The sequence below is a fragment of the Carcharhinus amblyrhynchos genome, chromosome 6 (genome assembly GCF_965287045.1).
Source record: "Carcharhinus amblyrhynchos chromosome 6, sCarAmb.v2.hapA, whole genome shotgun sequence".
Classification (NCBI taxonomy): Eukaryota; Metazoa; Chordata; class Chondrichthyes; order Carcharhiniformes; family Carcharhinidae; genus Carcharhinus; species Carcharhinus amblyrhynchos.
The window spans coordinates 29636072-29656187 of record NC_137329.1 but is presented as its reverse complement, the minus strand read 5'-3'; the positions used below and the strand labels follow the sequence as shown (position 1 = coordinate 29656187).

Here is a 20116-nt window from a genome sequence, read left to right as displayed (position 1 = left end):
TCTGTGACATAATTGCTTCTGCCCAAGTTTCATCTCAATGATTAATCCTTTTGCAGATACTCGTGCAAGACAACAATCTTTACAAAATAATAAACAAAAAATACATTAACATTAAAAAGTAAATTCACCTTCTAAAACTTCCAAACATCTGTGCATGTCCAAGAAACTTCCCAAAATCAATATGAAACATGTGGCCAGTTGATCTGAGCATGATATTGTCATTATGACGATCACATATTCCCAGTACATAGGTAGCCACACAGCATCCCGCACATGAATAGATGAAGTTTTCAGATGCCTGCAGAAGTTGAAGTTTTCACAAAGTTTATTTTGAGAATTATATAACAGCGTGTATTGATTAATTCACATAACTATTTGCAGGTCAGAACTTTGCAAAACACCAGCTTGCTATTTATTGGCAACAAGGCACAAGTCAGGAGTGTAATGGAGAACTCCCCACTTGCCTGGATGAGTGCAGCTACGACAGCATTCGAGAAGCTCAGCACCATTCGGTATAAATGGGGATATTTTCACAAAATACATTGAGCACAGGACTAAAACTGAAAAAACCCAAGTGGAAATAAACAGATATCCACCACAAACAGTGCTTCACCTTCTCATATTCTTCCTCCGTGGCATTGTACTTCCGGAGCCATTCAGCTAGTGGTTTGTCCTTGAATGAACCAGTCACTCCATACTCAACCTGGATCTTTCTAAGTGTTTCTGAAGCTGGTACAAGTTCAACCATACCTAGAGAATAAAAGGAAATGAACAGAAGAGGATAGTCAAGATGAGAAATACCCAAGCCATGTGGCTGATCTCATTTAACAGAATGCATCCTAAATGTTTTCTACTCTTGGCCCCATTGGGAATGGAGTGTGCAAGCTTGGGGAAACCAAAATCAGGCCTCAAGCAGTCATTTACGTCCCACCCATCATTTGAAAAATAAACAAAAAGGTTATATAAAAGGAGCCCCACAGCTGTTAACATTCAGTTGGAGCTAAGGTAGCCATCACTGCTGCAAAGCTTGCGAGCCTAGAATCTCATTTACTGATTCCACTGATTTTGGCTCCAAATTTTAAAATCAAAATGAAGAGAAACCTCAATTTGTACCTTTCTTTCTCCAGTTGTGAAATTATTCAATGTTATTAACTAAGTTTTTCCTCCAAAAACTGCTTGAAATTTACTTCTTGCAACCATCCAGTTACATCCTGTAACTGCAATATCTGATACACTTTACAGCATTCTGAATATTTCAGCAAGGCTCCAACTAACCACCTAACAGTTGAATCACCTATCTTAAGCTCCTCAGCCTTTTGGCTAATCTTAAGTGTAATCAACAGGCTGTGCTTGGTTGAAGTCATTAGGTTACATTTTAGCTTCATTTGAAGCAATTTTTAAAAGTGGCATCTCAGCCTTTTGGCTCAGGTGCCAATGAGACCAAGCCTTGGAGGAGGAGGAACTATGCCTACTCCAATCAGGTTGGATCATGTAAATCAAGCCCCAAGACAGAAGGTGAGAGCCCTGTCTTATCAGTTTGGATCAGGAATGTCCCAACTTGTGACTCCAAGTTGGACTTGATTTGATTGAATGGGAATAAAAATACAAAAAAGGCCACTCTACTTGACACAAAATTGACTTTTGGAATTTTGAGGAAGTTGCATAAGTTTCAGGATACAGAGGAATTAAGCCACTCAGACAACACTTTGTGCTTGAAAAGAGGCAGCGCCTTCATTTAAGGCATGAATTCTGTTTTAATTTCAATAAGGGCCCCTTTACGTTCCAAGGAGTTGAGTGGCTGAAATATACAGACCAGGGTAGTTCCCAATTTCATCCCACCATTAAATTAGACCTTGGCATAAGAATCTGCTTCAGTGGCCTGTGAGCAATGGACCCAACAGAACATGCACTTCTATAAGCAGGCTGTGTATATTGGCTGAAGTGATTTCATGACAAAATCTATTTGCAGAATCTGAACTTAAATCTAGAAAAAACACGAAACTGGAAAAAATAATTTGTGCAGGTTTCATTTCTTTCCCCAGTCACAGAGAAAAAGTTATGTTCAGAATCTCAACTGTACTTGGGTGTGAAAAATTAGTGGGTTTTATATAATTCAACGCAAGAAAGACGCAGCATACAGCTTTCTTTTGAAAGCTAACGTGAACATCAATGATAACTGCAGACATCCAAATACAATGTACCTCTGTCTTTCCCTGTGGAGATACATTTGAAAATGACCATGCGCAAGTCCAATCCTTCTTGAAGCCAGATTTTGTCCATAATTTTGATCATTTGCAGTGCAAGCATGTCTTGTCGCAAATCTTCTCCAATCTGCATGCAGATGATAGCGGATCACTGTATACTTCAATTTCAGAAGAAAACTGCAATTTTCTTTATCAGTATCACTTCATTACTTAGAACTAGTACTTGTTTGCATATTGGGTTATGCAGAAAGCTGGCAGTAAGGGCATTACATATAAATCTTGGTAACATGCAACTACTAGAGTAAAAATCAAAATCAATACAAAACCCACAAAAGTGCTAATGGACTAGAAAATGAAAGATTATGGATTATATCAGCAACACAAATGAGCTTCTAATACCATGGCTCTTTAAAATATGGAATGAGAATTTAACAATGGTTGAGAACTGAAATTCATAACCTTGGGAATGCAAGGTGAAACAACGCAAGGTGTATTTGTATCAGCTGACTTGCAGTCTGACTACAATCTCTCAATTTCCTATTTGCATCTATTCCTCCCCCTCAGAATTTCTGTACAAGTGTGTGCCCTTGTAAACATTAAACATTGACATACCTTGAACATAACATTGATTTCATCCCCCAGGGGATCAGCATTCACCAGTGTTACCTTCAATGGAACTGCATTGGAACTGAAGAAGGAGCAAGCCTAAAAATAAAAAGAGGCACACAATCAGAAAATGAAGTAGTCATATTAGAGGCAAAAGCTTTAGATGGAGACACTTTGGCACAATCCAGCACACAAAGGTAACATCACGTGAGTTAAAAGATTCACATGAAAGGCAGTAACTTTTACAGTGCAGCATTCTCAATCTCAGTCCCGGACTGAAATGTGGACAAAGTTTTCCTGATCATGATGGGGCTTGAATTCAATTTATGGACTCAAGATTGTTTCCATTGGAGAAAAGCAGCCTGTTGGAAGAAGTTCTCTTTAGATTGAGGAATGGTTTGTGCTTTAGTTCAGTTAAGCACAAATGGGGGAAAAAAAAACTTGGAAAAATGGAAAGGGAAGGCTACAAACCGTGCTGCAGTACACAAGGTGCAGAGAAACAGCACTAAAATACTGCAAATTTTGAAAGCTAGCGAGCTACACTAAATATTGACGTTGTGCACAACAGTGTATGATGTACAACAAGTTAAAGATCTGTTGCAAAACGTCCCCCACATCAATTATAGGAAACCTTTACCAAATGACTATAAATCAGAAGTGTGCCCTTGCATTGTCAATGCAGATCAGCGGGATCCATGTTAAAGTGTAGCTTGAATGCAGGATTTTTAAACTGTAATCGGCTTAGTAAGCCATCACTCAGTTGTTGATACTCACACCATACGACTGATTTTAAATTGAAAATAGAATTTAAACCGTCACAATTTTTATTTCATGCAAAATATGTAAAGGACATGATAGAGAAAGGCAATACTTAAAAACATTTGCTAAAGTGCAATACATTGAAATGCCATTTTCAAATTCCAACTCAAAAGATTACTGATCAGAAGCAAATTTATAGCAATAAAATGATTACGTATCAGAATGTAATTGAGGTGAAAAATAAACTTGTAATTCAAGATGTTTCCATGCAGCATAGGTAGCCTACAACACAATGTTTAGATTGCATTAGAAGGCAGTTTGACAAATTATTGGATGTCTGCATACCTTAACATTTAACTCTTTTGCCACTAGGCTTGGATTCAGGGGGAGACGACACTTATTTTTGAAGAATGACTGGACACGATCCATACCCTCCTGAAGGGCAACCTTTAAAAAAGTAAAACATTGGTATTGGTAACAACGTGAAGTTACTTTATGCTTTATTATTGGGAATTTATATTCTTGAAAAATACAGAATGAAAACCATCACTAGCATTGTGTGTTTTCTTATACAAATATGGATGAGGAAAAAAAATGATGAGTGCAGTTCCAAATCATATTTCCCTTGAATTGCAAAAATGAGCACTAGTGTAAAGCAGGATTCCCCAATTTAGATCACGAGTAGTCTTGCACTTCTATAAGCAAACCAGTGTTGCTGGCTATCAGTCAAATTTAAACAGTTGACTGGGGTTTGGAGGGAGCATGCAGACAGTTAAGACACACGGTTAACAGCAAAGAGGGAAAGGGAGGTTTCCATGTGCAGGAAAGGAACACGTTTACAGTCCAAAGATAAAGAAGAATTGAAGAGCTTTGGGTGAGAGACAAACATGATTTTTTTCCCCCCTCAATTGCAAGAAACAGTTCAAACACAACGATGTAAAAGAGTTAGCTGCTATAACTGCAGCAAAACACTACCAATCAGGTATGTGAATGAGCATTTATCCTTAGGTTAAACAGGCCAACTGAGCTTTGGGAATGAACATCCTACCTGTTCAAAAAAACATCAGTGGAAAGAATGGAGTCAGAAAAATAGCACAACTAATGAGTAAACCCTTCATTAGTGAGCAAAACTAAACAACAAAACTCAGCAACTTAGATTTTATCAAAACATACGAGGGTACATAAGAACATAAGAAATAGGAGCAGGAGTAGGCCATCTGGCCCTTCGAGCCTGCCCTGCCATTCAATAAGATCATGGCTGATCTGTTGTGGCTCAGTTCCACATTCCCGCCCTCTCCCCATAACCCTTAATCCCCTCTCTTATCAAAAACCCATCAACCCTCTTCTTAAAAATATTTAGCGAGGTAGCCTCCACCACTTCAACGGGCAGAGAATTCCAGAGATTCACCACCCTTTGAGTGAAGAAGTTCTTCCTCAACTCCGTTCTAAACTGCTCCCCCCTTTATCTTGAGGCTGTGCCCCCTAGTCCTACTGTCCTTTCTGAGCGAAAGATAGATAAAGGTAGATAAAGACTCTTGCAAAAGGCACTTCAGTTATGTTTGTTCTTACAACATACATGTTAGTACAAGTGTGTTTGAGATTAACGATGAACTGTTCCAAGAATGGTCATCTTCAAACAAAATCTGTTAAGGCTTGTCATCTTTGAAAGGGGCAACTTCTCAAGGTGAAAGGAAGAGAAAAGGGAGGAAGAGAGCATGTGACTCGTGAAAGTCCACAGAACTTTATTTTAATACAATTGCAGCTTTAAAGTTAGTTTTTGCAGTAACCTAGGCTATTGATGAAGTCAATACATAACACACCTTTTGAGATTTGCACGGCATATTTCATATTTTGTTGGTATTGATTCCATACCTGCCTTGCTGATCCATTGGCTTGGCGCACTCTCTCTGCTACCACACCCAGCTTCCGTACTAGTTTGGTTTGTTTTTCAAATTCCTGTTGTAAGCCTTTCCCACATACGTACAACAGGGCACCCAAAAGGAGCTCATAGCGCATTCCAAAATATGGATCATAAAGTGCATTTTTCAATAGCCTGTAAAATTAAAGTGAATTAAATAATCAAATAAGGGTTTTTTTTTGCAAATGACGAATGCAAAGCTTCCAAAGGTGACATAAGTTATAAGCCCCAAGCAGCTTGTTGAGAGTTGATCTGCTGAGTTATAGCTGTATCACTCTCTGTATAAACTTGCAGAGCCGACAAACTAATCACTGACCTCAAAAAGGATCACCTATTAGTACTGTATTTTGTAACGACAAATGCAAACAAAAAGATGAGATTTGATTATAAAGAAAAGGAGTTAGCTGATGGTTTCACCTTCAAGGATCCAAAATAATAGTGCAGACCTAGACTTTTGGAAAATAACTGTCTGCTTTGTAGATTCTACCAAATATAATAGGTTAAATTTCAACAATGGATTATGGTGCTATAACTATAATTGTTACAGTACAAGAGAATTTCACAGCATGGCCCTATAATGAAAAAGCTAACTTTATACACTTAAATCAAAGACACATAAGCAAACTAAATTGATTAAAGGGGAGTTGATACCGAATTTCACAGGCCTTGGTGTTGCCAGCCCCACTGCACAGGTTTTACGCAGATTGTTGAAAAAGCTAAATGCTTCAGATTCACTTAATGGACCAGCAAGAAGAACAGAATACACAAAGAAATCTTCTGGTGATTTAGCAAATTGAACCAAGTTTGAAGTTGTCAGACTGTGTAAAACCCACACCATTAGGAACTGTTGGCACAAGCTCCAAATTAAACGTAGAAGTAACTTGAGTAAACAGCTACGTATAGGGTTTAGTATTGGGATTTGAAACTGAAGCATCAATTATTGCTATCAAGTCAACACTGGTGGTGACGACAACCACCAAATTTAACTAAACCTTCGATATCTAGCTAGTTGGCTATTTTTACTGTTAACCAATTTAAATGTTTTTGTGGGTCTGTTGGTGCTCAATAAGCAACAAATCTCCTTGTTTGGAGTTTCTGGCATTTTGCCAGATTCTAAATGACCTACAGTGTTTTTATTGCTGGCCCTATAATTTAAATTTATCTGTAAAGGCTGCTCACACTTGGTGTGAACAATTATGGTATAGCTTCAAGTGGAGGAATATATGAATTTGAGATTAATATCAGGAGACTGGTCAAAAGCCTCTGGACTCAATAACAGCTTTCCTTTTATCGCCAGTGCACTAGAGTGCTGGATTGTGTCAGCATATTCAAAAAGGGGCAGTAATGGAAAATCAAAAATTCAAATAATCAACAGCAATTTGCACATATACAGCTTTTTTTTTTTAAACACTGCAATGTTTTAAGGTCTTTCACAGGGAAAGCTTGATCAAGGTAATCAGGTTTAAGTATAATCTTAAAAGGAGGAAAGAGTCAGAGAGGTTTAAGGAGGGAATTCCAATCCTTTGACTTTACATAATTGATGAAATACCACCAGTGGTGGTGAGAAAAGCAATGTCACAATCACTAGACAAGACACATCCTAGGTGTTTCTAATTTGCCTTCAACCATCTTGGTAGATGCAGGATATTAAATTAATTAATTATTGCAATGAATATAATTATATAGCACCTTTAATACACCAAGAGACACTACAAAACAAAAAAAATGACAATGAGCTACATAAGGAAATACTACAGCAAGCAGTCACAATCTTGGTCAAAAAGAAAGATTTTATGGAGTGCATCTTAGAGGAGGAAAGAAAAGGTGGAAATGTGTGCCAAATGTTATTCTCAAAAATAAAATATCCCAATTTGGATCTAAATGGACCAACAGTATCCATTGTCTCACTAGAGAGCTTGTTCCATCTACTGATCAGCGAAATTTTGCTTCCATAGGTTCGTTTTGAATGGGACTGGGTAATTCATCAGAAGCCAAAAGTGTAGTATTCTGAGGGTTGTAGGGTTGCAGAAGGCTACAGATACCAAGAGGGATAAGGCTCAGTGGAGGAACTTCAACACAAGTAGGAGATTTGAGTGTCTAGAAGCCCAGGGTGACGGTTGAACAGAACTTTGCATACATGAGGATCTGGACTGAGTTCTGAATGAGCTCAAGTGTACGGAGGCTGTAAAATGTGAGGCTTGCCAGGAAAACATTGGAATTGTGGAGTCTGGAGATGAAAAGAACAGGGGGAGGCTTCAGTAGCAGAGGTAGGGATGGAAGTGGGAGATGTAAGACCCTTGTCAGACCCCACTTGGGAGTACTGTGCGCAGTTCTGGTCATCTCACTATAGGAAGGACGTGGAAGCTATTGAAAGGGTGCAGAGGAGATTTACAAGGATGTTGCCTGGATTAGGAGGCATGCCTTATGAAGATAGGTTGAGGGAGCTGGGACTCTTCTCCCTGGAGACGAAGGTTGAGAGGTGACCTGATAGAGGTTTAAGATGTTGAGAGGAATAGAGTGGATTCTCAGAGGCTATTTCCCAGGGCTGAAATGGTCGCTACGAGAGGACAGATTTAAGGTGCAGCGAAGCAAGTACAGAGGAGATGTTAGGGGTAAGTTTTTCGCTCAGAAGGTGGTGAGTGAATGGAATCGGCTGCCGGTGGTGGTGGATGCGAACTCGCTGGGGTCTTTTAAAAGACTTCTGGATGAGTATATGGGATCTAATGGGATTGGGGGTTATAGACAGGTCTGTGGCTTAGTAGGTATACAAGTGATCGGCGCAACTAGTGGGCCAGAGGGCCTGTTTGTGCTGTAGTGTTCTATGCTCTATGTCACAGAGGTGGAAGTTAGTGGTTTTTGTGATGAAGAGGATATAGGGTAGGGAGCTCAGCTCAGGTCAGGTCAAATATGTTGTTGATTTTGCAAAGTGTCAATTCCGTCAGGTCAGATAGTGGCTAAGGAGTCTAGGGATGACAAAGTGAATCATTTTTTAAGATCCAAGTGTTCTCAACATTAAGTGAAGGACAATGCGGTTTGCAGGACTAGATGTCAGGGAAACAGACTGATGAAACAGAGGTGTGGAGGAGCCAAGAGAAATAGCAGTGAGGTAGAATTGTTTGTCATTATGTATGCAGAACATGTCATCTCGTCTTTAGATAATGCCACAGAACAATAGCATGCAGAAGATTAAGAGGGAGGGGGCAAGGATAGATCCTTAGGGGATTACAGGGTATCTGTGCAGGGCAGTTCAACTGAACTGGAAGCAGGTGCCAGAAGGCTTATTTTAAAAATTCAGTCATGGGATGTGACCATCACTGACAAGACCAACATTTATTACTCATCACTTTTGCCCTCGGGAAGACAGTGGGTGAGTCACTTCTTGACCCCTGTCCATGTCATGTAGATTCACTCAAGGTGCTGATAGCGACCAAGATCTCGGATTTTGACCCAGTGAAACATTCAAAGGCAGAGAGATCTAGAAGGTTGACGAGGAGTACTAGGTTGCAGTCACAGAGAATATAATTTATGACACTGATCGAGGTTGTTTAAGTGCTATAACAGTGGTAGGAGGTTCAAAATGGAAAGGAAAAATAGGCACTTATTTCAGAACCTCATGATTATATGCTAATTCCAAATAGGTTAGTCAAGAAAGTAACATTTATTACATGCATAAAGTTATCTTCTTACCAGTATAAGTGGTGTGCCACACCAACATTTGCCAATGCTCGAGACAACAGGAATTTCACCAAGGCATTGTCTAGATAACACTCGTGTTTCACAGCCTAGAAATGAATCAGGCAATACAATTAAATCCCATTGTGATCTGGATATGCAAAATCCTGACTTATTGAAAAAACAGCAAGAGCCCCACAAAAGTGTAGGATTTATATAATTCAATAAAAGAGTATTTTAAAAATCATTTAACTTATCATTTGAGTGAAGCATTTTGGCCTTGTTCCACTTTAAAACTGAAATCTCTACAAAATTTTTTGGAGCTTTTTGATGTAAATAATTTAAATTTGAATGCAATAACCACAAGTACTATTCAGTTTTTAAAAGTTTATTTATTGGTGTCATAAGTAGGCTTACATTAACACTGCAAAATGAAGCTCCTGCAAAAATCCCCTAATTGCTACACTTCAGTGCCTGTTCGGGTACACCGTTACAGAATTTAGCCTGGCCAATGCACCTAACCATTCATTAAATCAAACAAAGCCAGTGAGTTGATAATTGATTGGAGTAGAATAGACCCCATGCTCAGATCTGCCTTGATGAGTAACTGGACAGCACATACACAGATCATTTAATTCAAGATTTTCTTTTGCTATGGTGCAAAGAATGGGAATGCAATAGATTGATTTAATTGGAATTTATACTTAAATAAGCTTAATGTGCTGCTATCTATTTAGAAAAAAATTTGGAAAATTAACGTATCAAGTTTATTTCTAAAAATGCTGGAACATTCATTTCTTAATAAGAAAAAACAAGTTAGATCTTTGGCCTAATTACGTGATATTTGTTCAAAGAATCCCTACAGTGCAGGAGGCCATTGAGTCAGCACAATACCACCCAGGCCCTGTTCCCCTAATGGCATCCATTTATCCTAGCTAGTTTGCCCCTGATGTTAATGAACAATTTAGCATAGTCGATCCACCTAACCCACACATTCCTGGATTGTGGGAGGAAACCGGAGCACCTGGAGGAAACCCAGACAGGGGGAGAATATACAAACTCCATACAGACAGTGACCCAAGCCGAGAATTGAACCTGGATCCGCAGGAGAATTTAGGCTCACACATGAGGAATAGCCACTTAGATTCAATATTGCAGACTTGGTGTGAGAGATGAACCATACCCTAATGAAGTCAATCTCTTTCAACTAGAAGGAGGTGGGACATGGGTGGACATTAGAAGAAAATAAACTAAGGCAAATATTCATTACTATGGAGTTCAAATAAATTAGAACAAGGGGAGGAGTTCTAAAAACAGTCCCGTTGTTCAGAGTAGTTAAATTTAATTCAAGGCAGCCAAGGGATCACAGCATCATTGCTGTTGAGAATTTTGTTTTAATCCAGGCAAATTGCAAGCTAGTGCCATCCCCTTTGATGTTTCACTCACAAAATGCTTATAGATTAATTTGCATACAATCAGGTGTGCATCAGAAAACACACATTTGCATTGTTGAAAGAGTCCAAATGTTTCAACAAGTCAACACACCTCTACAAATTGAGGCAGATAATCAACAAGTTCATCGTCAGTCATGAGTGCAATCCAGTTCACTGCTGTACTTCGCACTACTTGATCTGCAAACCTGCAAAGAAGCACAACGGTCAAAGCTCCAAATGCATTGTTTTAAACTACGGAGACTCCATTACCTTGTAATTAAGATTCCAAGTCAAACTGTGTTCTGCAAAACACCAGTAACATCGAAACTTGCAGATACAACAAAAATCTAGGAACACTGATGACAAGTTTAAAAGTCACTAGAAATGACTCAAACACTTTTGCACCATTTAATTCATGAGATTAAAGTGCATTTCTTCAGTACATCCTGTTCTTTCCTTTCTTCTTCCTAGCTCGACAGCTTACATTTTCCCTCTTTTTGTGGATGCCTACAGTTTCATGCAGGACAGTCACCAACCAATTGTTGCAGCCACTGTCACCGCAAAGGTGCTCTGAGATAGAGATGAAGGATTCAATGCTGCTAAACGCAGTGGAGTCTAAAATAAATTTGCCCTACCTATTGGCAAGTTTAATTTGTCATGTGTTAGTACACAGTGAAAAATATTATTTCTTGCATGCTTTACAGACAAAGTATAACGTTCATAGAGAAGGTGATGGGAGAGTGCAAAATGTAGGGTTATAGTCATAGCTAGGGTGTAGAGAAAGGTCAACTTAATGCAAGGTAGGTCCATTCAAAAGTCTGGTGGCAGCAGGGAAAAAGCTGCTCGAGTCAGTTGGTTCGTGTCCTCAGATTTTTGTATCTTTTTCCCCAACAGAAGAAGGTGGAAGAGAGAATGTCTGGGGTGCATGGGGTCCTTGGTTATGCTGGCTGCTTTGCCGAGGCAGTGTGAAGTGTAGACAGTCAATGGATGGGAGACTGGTTTGCTTTTGTTTTTCTTCCGTGACATGAAAAGCTAAAAGGAAATCCTGGAAACTATGATCCTGCACAACCCAATTACCTGGCTCTTCCACCTCAAAAGAAACTTGACTAAACTTTTCTTTTGAGTAACATTATCTGATAGGATTCTGATTTTAAGACAGTTATTCCTCAGTGTTCATTTATGTTACATCACAGATTCTACCAAGAAAAATAAAAATGACAAAAAGAGCACGATGGAGATTTTTCTTTACACCATCACTTCAATCTATTACTTCTAATTAAGATTGAAAGTCAAATTACATTCTTTAAAAACATCAGCACCATTGTATCTGCAAGTTCCAACAAAACACTATAAACTCTGATTTGAAGTTTAAAAATGTCACTCGATACTTTTATACCATTTAATTCATGGAACTGAACTGCCTGGGCCATTAAGCTCTATGGGCTCCTCTAGTATCCTGACTACGTTGTCTTGCCGTTATAATGATTGCTCACAGATTAATTGACCAGGAGGGGCTTCATTACTGAGCTGTCATATTTGCACTGATTGACTAGAGAACAGATTATTAGAGTGTTTCAGATTCAGGCACCCGTTTGCACTGGGCAATAACCAAAAGCAGAGCCTCTGGCTGATATTTACCAGCAACAGATAGATGATAAACTAAGCTTGTAATGCAGTTGGGTTTCTGTTAAGAAAAAAAACTTACTTAGAATCCAATAGTTCCAGGGCAGCAATAGGAGAGAGTGGTGTCCATTGATGAAGCAGTGCATAGATCTCTGGTAAAGTATCCCAGTCCCAACTTGGTGCACTAGCAAGTATCTTAGGAAGGCTGTTACCATGGGAAAAACAGTACTGTCTCTTATCCCACAAAAGTTCTTTATCAGCCTTGGACAGCCTGTAGTTAAAAAACAAATGGCCGTCTGTTAGAATTATTACATGCCCTTTTCTCTTTTAAACTGCACACTACAATAAAGCTAATTAGTTCCTCCCTCCAAATTTCATTTTGTACTATCACAGGTGTTACTGCAGTACATCCCTCAGATGTTAGCCAAATAGCTGTGGCCCCCCCAGGTGCAGGTTCTTATTCATAGAAGAGTTAGAACAGCAACCATCAGGAAGCTAATGGACAGTGGAGGGCATCAACAATCCGTCTGTCGTCACCTTCAATTAATGCCTACACACCTGTTCTTCCCAGCAGGGGTCTCTACAAAATGTTTAGATGTCATGTTTGATATTCTCAACAGACTGCAGATGGAAAGTCTTGGCATTTATAACTCAGGAAATCGGAGGCCTAGAAGCACTTCAGAACAAGTAATGATTCGTTCCAGACACAGTGATTAAGACGTTCCCCAATGCATAGCAAAAATTCACTAAATAGGCCACAGCAGGTAAAATATAATGAAACATACACATTTGCCTGCTCTGACAACTGCTTGAGGGAACACAAATGGCAATTAGCTTCATATTGCTAAGTAATGCGTTTCTGTTCAGATACACATTCCCAGAAGTATTGCTAATTTCACATGCGATCAAAGAGTCTTCAAGCACCAGTTTATATTAAAACTGGAGTAAGTTAAAAAAGCATACCAAGGATTGACAGTTAGAGGGAGCAAACTGTGTCCAGTTCTGGTCAACCTATTATAGAAAAAGTATTAAACTAGAAAGAATGCAGAAAAGATTTAATAAGATGCTACTGGGACTTGATGGTTTGAATTATAAGGAGCGTCTAGATAGACTGCGACCTTTTCTCTGGAGCGTAGGAGGCTTAGGGGTGATATTAAAGAGGTATATAAAATAATGAGGGGCGTAGGTCAGCTAGATAGTCAATATCTTTTCCCAAAGGTAGGAGAGTCTAAAACTAGAGGGCATAGGTTTAAGATGAGAGGGGAGAGATCAAAAAGACCCAGAGGGGCAATTTTTTCACACAGAGGGTGGTGAGTGCTTGCAACAATCTGCCAGAGGTAGTAGTAGAGGCAGGTACAATTTTGTCCTTCAAAAAGCATTTATGTGGGCAAAATGGCTATTGAGGGATACGGGCCAAACACATTGGAACTAGCTTAGTCATTTAAATAAAAGGGCAGCATGGACAAATTGGGCCAAAGGGCCCGTTTCCATGCTGTAAACCTCTGACTCTAATTGTAAGTAACCATTCAAAATACGTATCTCTGTAATAGAGATGAATCTTGGTTGACCTCTGAAATTTGTGGTGTTTTTAACCTGCATGTTTAAATAGTCTTTGTAAATACATAAATTATTTTAGAGCCAGGGATTTAATGTCCACTGAGACATTTCACATAAGCCTTACACTGAATACCTTGGAATTCAGGAAGTGTATGTAACCAGATATGCATGAAACATCCAATGCAAACGTGTGCCATTAAACCCTCTGCAAATTTATATTTCAACTCTGGGAAAAAGACAAGCTATATAACACCAAATTGGTCTGGTGGGAAATGGCAAAGTTTGATGTCACAGACAAAACAGATTTTGTTATTGCCTTTTGTTTTGATTAGGTTATACATGAACAGAATTAAAGAGCCAAGATCATACATAAAAAATGTGCAAGGACACAATGAAGCACAATGTTTTTAGGTCAGGGTAATAAGCATTCAATTTGTGCACACACATGAAGGATTGCTACTCAGGAAGATAACTGGAGAGCTGCTGCAATTATTCTGCTGGAACAACATAATTTAGGCAACAGATTTTGAGCCACATTGTGAGCATCTAACTCACACTTGCAATTTCAAATAATTATAATCTTGCATTTCATCAGGTTTTTAAATCCATACATGTAGTCACTCACATCAAGATGAACTACATAGATAAACTGGAAAGCAAAAATCCTAACCAAAGTTAATAGTTAAGCATGCAGGAACCTGTGCAGGTTTCAAGCCAGTTTAAGTACAATATGCCTTCCCAGATCAGCCCTTCACATTATAACTACCACAACAGGAAATTCTAAAGAACTCAAATGTTGATCACCATGTTGATTAGAATTTACTGATATCACCCTTGATGACAAAATATGGAAGGAAGGAAATAGATACAGTCACTCTGCTACAAGCAACTGGCCTTCAATATGGAAAATGATGCAGTGAATTTTATCCCTGGCTCCAATTACTTTTCCTTCCTCTCACTCAGGAGTCAGCTCATTCTTCAACAGATCCATTTTAGATCAGCTAACGTAGCCCACCAGGAACTGAACTCAGTACATTCTGGCCTGTATGGTTTGTAATGCTGTTATTACGACAGCCATCTGGAGAGTGACCCACTTTTCTTTGTCCTTGAAGAATGTCAGCTTAACAGTCATTCTGCCTTATTGAATGAAGCAGGATTACTCTTTGCAGGATCAATTCTTTTTTTAAAATGTCTTTTCTTTATTAAAAGAACTGGAGATTATCAAGTATGTAAAACTATAAAATCATTCATCTTGGAAGCTTGGTCCAGAATGATTTCACCTCTATTTAATGAGCATTAGCTGCAGCTTAAAAAAAATTGTAACTGATGAACATTTGTAGCACTTGATAACCTTTTTTGCAAAGTGAACTTCTAAACACGTTGCCTTCAATGGGATCCTACATCTGGTAACAAGTCAAAATGAAATCAGTAGTGTTTTCACAGGAAGAACCTACTCAAATGTCAAATCTTTGGCAAACAACTCGAGAAGCTGTTTCTGAAAACTTTGATCCAGTGTTTCAAATCCAAGTTCAACCACTCGCCCACGTTGTGGAGGACAGTAGACAATATCAAAGGAAAAGGATGGAAAGTCCACCTACATTAAGAAATAAAGCAATAGGTTAGAATCTACTTCTTACTACTATCTGTGGTCCATAAAGCAGACAAAAGATAATGTTTTTGTATTAAAAAATGCTGTAACTGTTTAACAAATGCCAAGTTCAGGATTCTACACCTTGGCCAAAATGAGCCTTTTGTCAGGAAGGGCTGCTTGGTGGCACTGCTACCTCTCACACCCAGGGACACAAGTTCAATTCCAGGTGACTGTGTCCCCTGTTTCTGTGGGTTTCCTCTGGGTGCTCTGGTTTCCTCCCACAGTCCAAAGATGTGCTGATTAGGTGGATGTGAAATTGACACTTAGTGTCAGGGAACCCGCAAAGATAAATATGTGGGGTTATGGGGATAGAGCCTAGGTGCAGACTTGATAGGATCATAGAATCCCTACACTGCAGTGGAGAAAGAGGCAATTCAGCCTATGTTACCAAGTGAAGATAATGCATGCTTCCCAAAAATTCTGTCCCAATATAATTAAATATAAAAACCATGCTTTAATAAGGTCAGTTCTCTTGAATATCCATCCAGGTAAAGTATTGATCATAACTGAGACAATACAGATGGTTACCATTTTCTGTGCAAAATTGTACAAAGTGTAAGTTAAGGTGCTTAAAAGCCAAATGCAAAAAAATTTGCTAGATTTGCACAATAAATTCAAGCAACTTTCTGAAATTGTATGCTGCAATCGATAGGCATTCCTGGCTACTTCTACCCAGCCATGCACTATCCTTCCTTATAGTTCTCAGGCCCTGCATCCTTTGACAAGGTCACTCATGCCATCCTTCAGCTGAGATGGACTGGTGACACCTGTCCCACTACTGTCTATCTATTCATAATCAGTACTCGTGATGGCTCATCATTCCACTGTTAAGAATTCTTGGAAATCCCTAAAATCAGGCTTTCTTGCTAACAGGTGAGAGCTAACCCAAGTACTATGATTGACTGATTGTAAGTTAGAGAATCTTTTACTGCATGAGGCAGGATTATGGCTGAACGGAACTTTATTCCTGTTTGTGGTACGTTCTGGGTAAAAGCAGCTGGAAGGTGACTTGATGGGAAACTGAATTGGGCCTCCACTGATCACATATTGGCTTGAAAAGTTTAAAAGTAATCAGCAAAAATTCAAGTGAGGAAAAAAAACTGATAAAAATTGCTGTACAAGATTCTAAAACTAAAAGAACACCAGACTCAAGCAAAGTGGAGACAAAACAATTGGTTACCAAGGCAGACCATGTTTCTCTGCTTTAGTCAAGCTTCACAACACCAGATTAAAGTCCAACAGGTTTATTTGGTAGTAAACGCCACTAGCTTTCATGGTTTGTCCCTTCGTCAGGTGAGCGGGAGCTTTGATCACAAACAGAGCATATAAGGCACACGTAGTTTTACAGAATACTGTTTAGAATGCGAGTCTTTACAGCTAATCAGGTCTTAAAAATGCAGACAATGTGAATGGAGATAGCAATAAGCATAGGTTAAAGAGATGTGTATTGTCTTCAGACAGGACAGTGAGTGAGATGTTGCAAGCCCAGGCAAGTCATGGGGGTTACAGATAGTGTGACATGAACCCAAGATCCCAGACTTGCCCGGGCTTGCTGCATCTCACTTCCTGTCTTGTCCAGACGCAATACACATCTCTTTAACCTATGCTTACTGCTATCTCCACTCACGCTGTCTGCACCTTTAAGACTTGATTAGCTGAAAGACTCACATTCTAATCAATATTCTGTAAACTGTGTGTGCCTTTATATGCTGTTTGTGATCAAAACTCCCATTCACCTGACAAAGGGGCAAACCCCGAAAGCTAGCGGCGTTTACTACCAAATAAACATGTTGGACTTTAACCTGGTGTTGAGAGACTTCTTACTGTGTTTACCCCAGTCCAACGCCAGCATCTCCATATCATTAGTCAAGCTTGACATTGGAAAGTTCACAAGTTAACAGGAGTCAGAGTGGGGGAAGGAAGAGATTCTGAGACTCTCCTTTTCCCTGGGTGGATGGGTGGTACAGGTCATCTTTTGTAACTAGGTTAGTTAAATAACAAAGCTGATGTTTGGGTTAAATTGGTCTCCACATATTTTCTTTATGCAGCAAAGCCTGAGAAGGGGGTCCTGAGCAGAAGTGAAAGTATTCGGCCATAGGTGGTTTTGAACAATCCCACAGTTAAATCCTAGATGATGGGCTGGCAGAGATATCAGACATTTATTGGCGCACTGACTGGTGGGACATTGCCCGGGGCCATTGGAAGAAGTTGTGTGCAGATTGCATTTACACAAAAAGGTGTAATGAGAATGCTGCTGACCTTTGGAACAATTGCTTAGATTTTAGGATGTGCCAAGTCTTACCTAATGAATACAAATCTATATTTAAAAAAATGCCTCATCACTTCTGGTTTGTCTCAGTAGTTGGAGTTTGGGATGGTTGGGAATAATCAGCTCTTATCTCTATATTCAGTTCTGAAATGATTCAAGGTGATTTCCTTGTTGGTGATAGTGGTTGTGCATTATCAAAGAGCAAGACTATTATTCATCAAACACTCAGTTTCAGTTTCCTATTGCTCCGATTAGACTACAAGCAACATCGGTATCTTACCTACCATTTCTGATCCCAAGCTGAGCTTTCAATCTAATTTCTTCTCCAATAAGACAGCGTGTTTCCACCACCAAAATATGATTCTCTGTACGCTGCCTCATCTGTTTACTGCCGAAACCCTAAAATGTGCTTGCGTTATCTTCAAACTCAACTATTTCAAAAGGTCACCAACATCATCTTGTCTTGGGCTTCTCAGGTGCCATCTCCTCTACTCCAAATTCTCAGAATTCTTTTTCTTATTAATCCAACTCCCTCTTATACAACTTGGTGCCTCAATACAAGATTCCAAGATCTAACAGCCCTGAATTTGGGGAGTATTGGTAAATAAAGCAAACTTCTCCATTTACCCCTCAAACACCAATCCTTAATACATAAGTCACTTCACAATTGGGAGGGAAATCAATGGAAACAACCTTAAACAGTTAAGCAATCAATGTTTTAAAAAAATCAAATACACCCATTGTAATCATTTCTCAATGCAAGCTATTATTAAGTAAAGTTGAACCCAGTATTTTATTGCACCTCAATCTATGACATTTCATGATTACCCTGTCCAAAGGAAACAGAGTGGGAGATGTAAAAACATTCTAAGTATTTAGAAAGATCCCAAACTGTTAAGCGATGTTTGTGGAAAAATCTAGGTACTATTAGAATACAAAATCAAAAAACAGATACATCCAACTATTATGAGCATGAAAAACTGGAACCAAGTTACATAGAAACAGAGGACAGGAGCAGGAGCGGCCAATCATCATGATCATGGCTGATCGTCCAACTCAATAGCTTTATCCTGATTTCTCCCCATAACCTTTGATCACATTCGCCCCAAGTGCTACATCCAGCCACCTCTTGAACACATTCAATGTTTTGGTATCAACTACTTCCTGTAATAATGAATTCCACAGGCCCACCATTCTTTGGGTGAAGAAATGTCTCCTCACCTCTGTCCTAAATGGTCCGCCCCAAATCCTCAGACTGTGATCCTGGTTCTGGGCACACTCTCCCTGCATCTACCCTGTCTAGTCCTGTTAGAATTTTGTAAGTCTCTAGGAGATCCCACCTCATTTGTCTGAACTCCAGCAAAAACAACCCTAACCTAATTGACCAGCTTTGCTTTAAATGTGCAATCATACAAATGCACAGATAACTGTCAGGTTAACATGATTATTGTAATGGTATTTCTGCAACAGTAATAGTTTCTCAGTCTTTCAGCAAATGACTAAGTTTGGCTGAGATACAGGCACCCATAATTTATTTTTGTTTTATCAGTATCTGGTTTTGTTCAATAATCAGAAAAACTACATTTAGTTGTAGACATTCAATTTGTCTGTAAACAAATCTTGCTCCCTATGATATTCAAGAACCTACATTAAATCATCTGAAGTTCCAATTTCTAAATCAAAAAATAATTGTACTAAAAACTAAATGTTTGAGCAGAAAACATAGCAAAAACAGTTTAAATCTTTCAAAGCATGAATCTACCAAAAGGGTCTAACTGACCAAACAGCTGAACTCACTTGCAACACAATTCTTTCCATCACACTCCCTTTTTTGCTGGTAGCCGTGCCGCTTGGATTCACAAGGATCGATGTACATAAACTAAGTAGTTTTGTTCCACTTGTCAATACCCTTGTCATGAAGAAAGGAGATACAAAAGGAGAAGTGTCAAATATACAACAAAATGAGACGTCCCCAAACTGAGCCAAAATCTAGCATAGCATTTACTTGAGGGGGAAGAGAAGAACTATTCTCACCGCTTAAAGTCAAAGAGAGGCATGGAGACTCGACCAAGGTACTCTGGTCCCTTCCGCTGTTTGTTAGAATCTGGTGATCCAGCTGCAGAGGGATTTAGAATTCCATGCAAACTAAGACTTAGTATTGATTCGACGGGCAGCTGTGCAATCTGAACAGGGAAACTAATCCTGGAAAGTAGAAATGAATAAAAAAAGTTTGTTGTGGCAATACAAATATTGTAGGCAATACTTAGTTAAGCACTGTGAACCAATTGGATTGGTCAGATTGGAACTTGGAGATCAACAAATAGTGAGAAATATCTCAAGATTGTCAATATTGTCTCCCATTTGATAAATACAAATCAGCAAAGTATTTTAACATCAGAGAGCAAAAATACTTGATGGGATGAA

The 20116-nt window shown here is 39.0% G+C and overlaps 1 protein-coding gene across 3 annotated transcripts in view; it reads right to left on the bottom strand.

Moving 5' to 3' along the window:
* The window catches only part of pik3c2a (phosphatidylinositol-4-phosphate 3-kinase, catalytic subunit type 2 alpha), a 120829-nt gene that overhangs the window by 24092 nt on the left and 76621 nt on the right, over positions 1-20116 (bottom strand). For all 3 annotated transcript variants that reach the window (XM_080190126.1, XM_080190128.1, XM_080190127.1), the window contains exons 13-24: positions 19727-19894; positions 19490-19601; positions 15227-15366; positions 12298-12486; positions 10705-10798; positions 9175-9269; positions 5442-5622; positions 3915-4016; positions 2817-2909; positions 2202-2331; positions 614-750; positions 129-298 (exon numbers count right to left, since the gene is read on the bottom strand). In XM_080190126.1, coding sequence (XP_080046252.1) covers positions 129-298; positions 614-750; positions 2202-2331; positions 2817-2909; positions 3915-4016; positions 5442-5622; positions 9175-9269; positions 10705-10798; positions 12298-12486; positions 15227-15366; positions 19490-19601; positions 19727-19894 — 1611 coding nt within the window. The remainder of the gene's footprint in view (positions 1-128; positions 299-613; positions 751-2201; positions 2332-2816; positions 2910-3914; positions 4017-5441; positions 5623-9174; positions 9270-10704; positions 10799-12297; positions 12487-15226; positions 15367-19489; positions 19602-19726; positions 19895-20116) is intronic.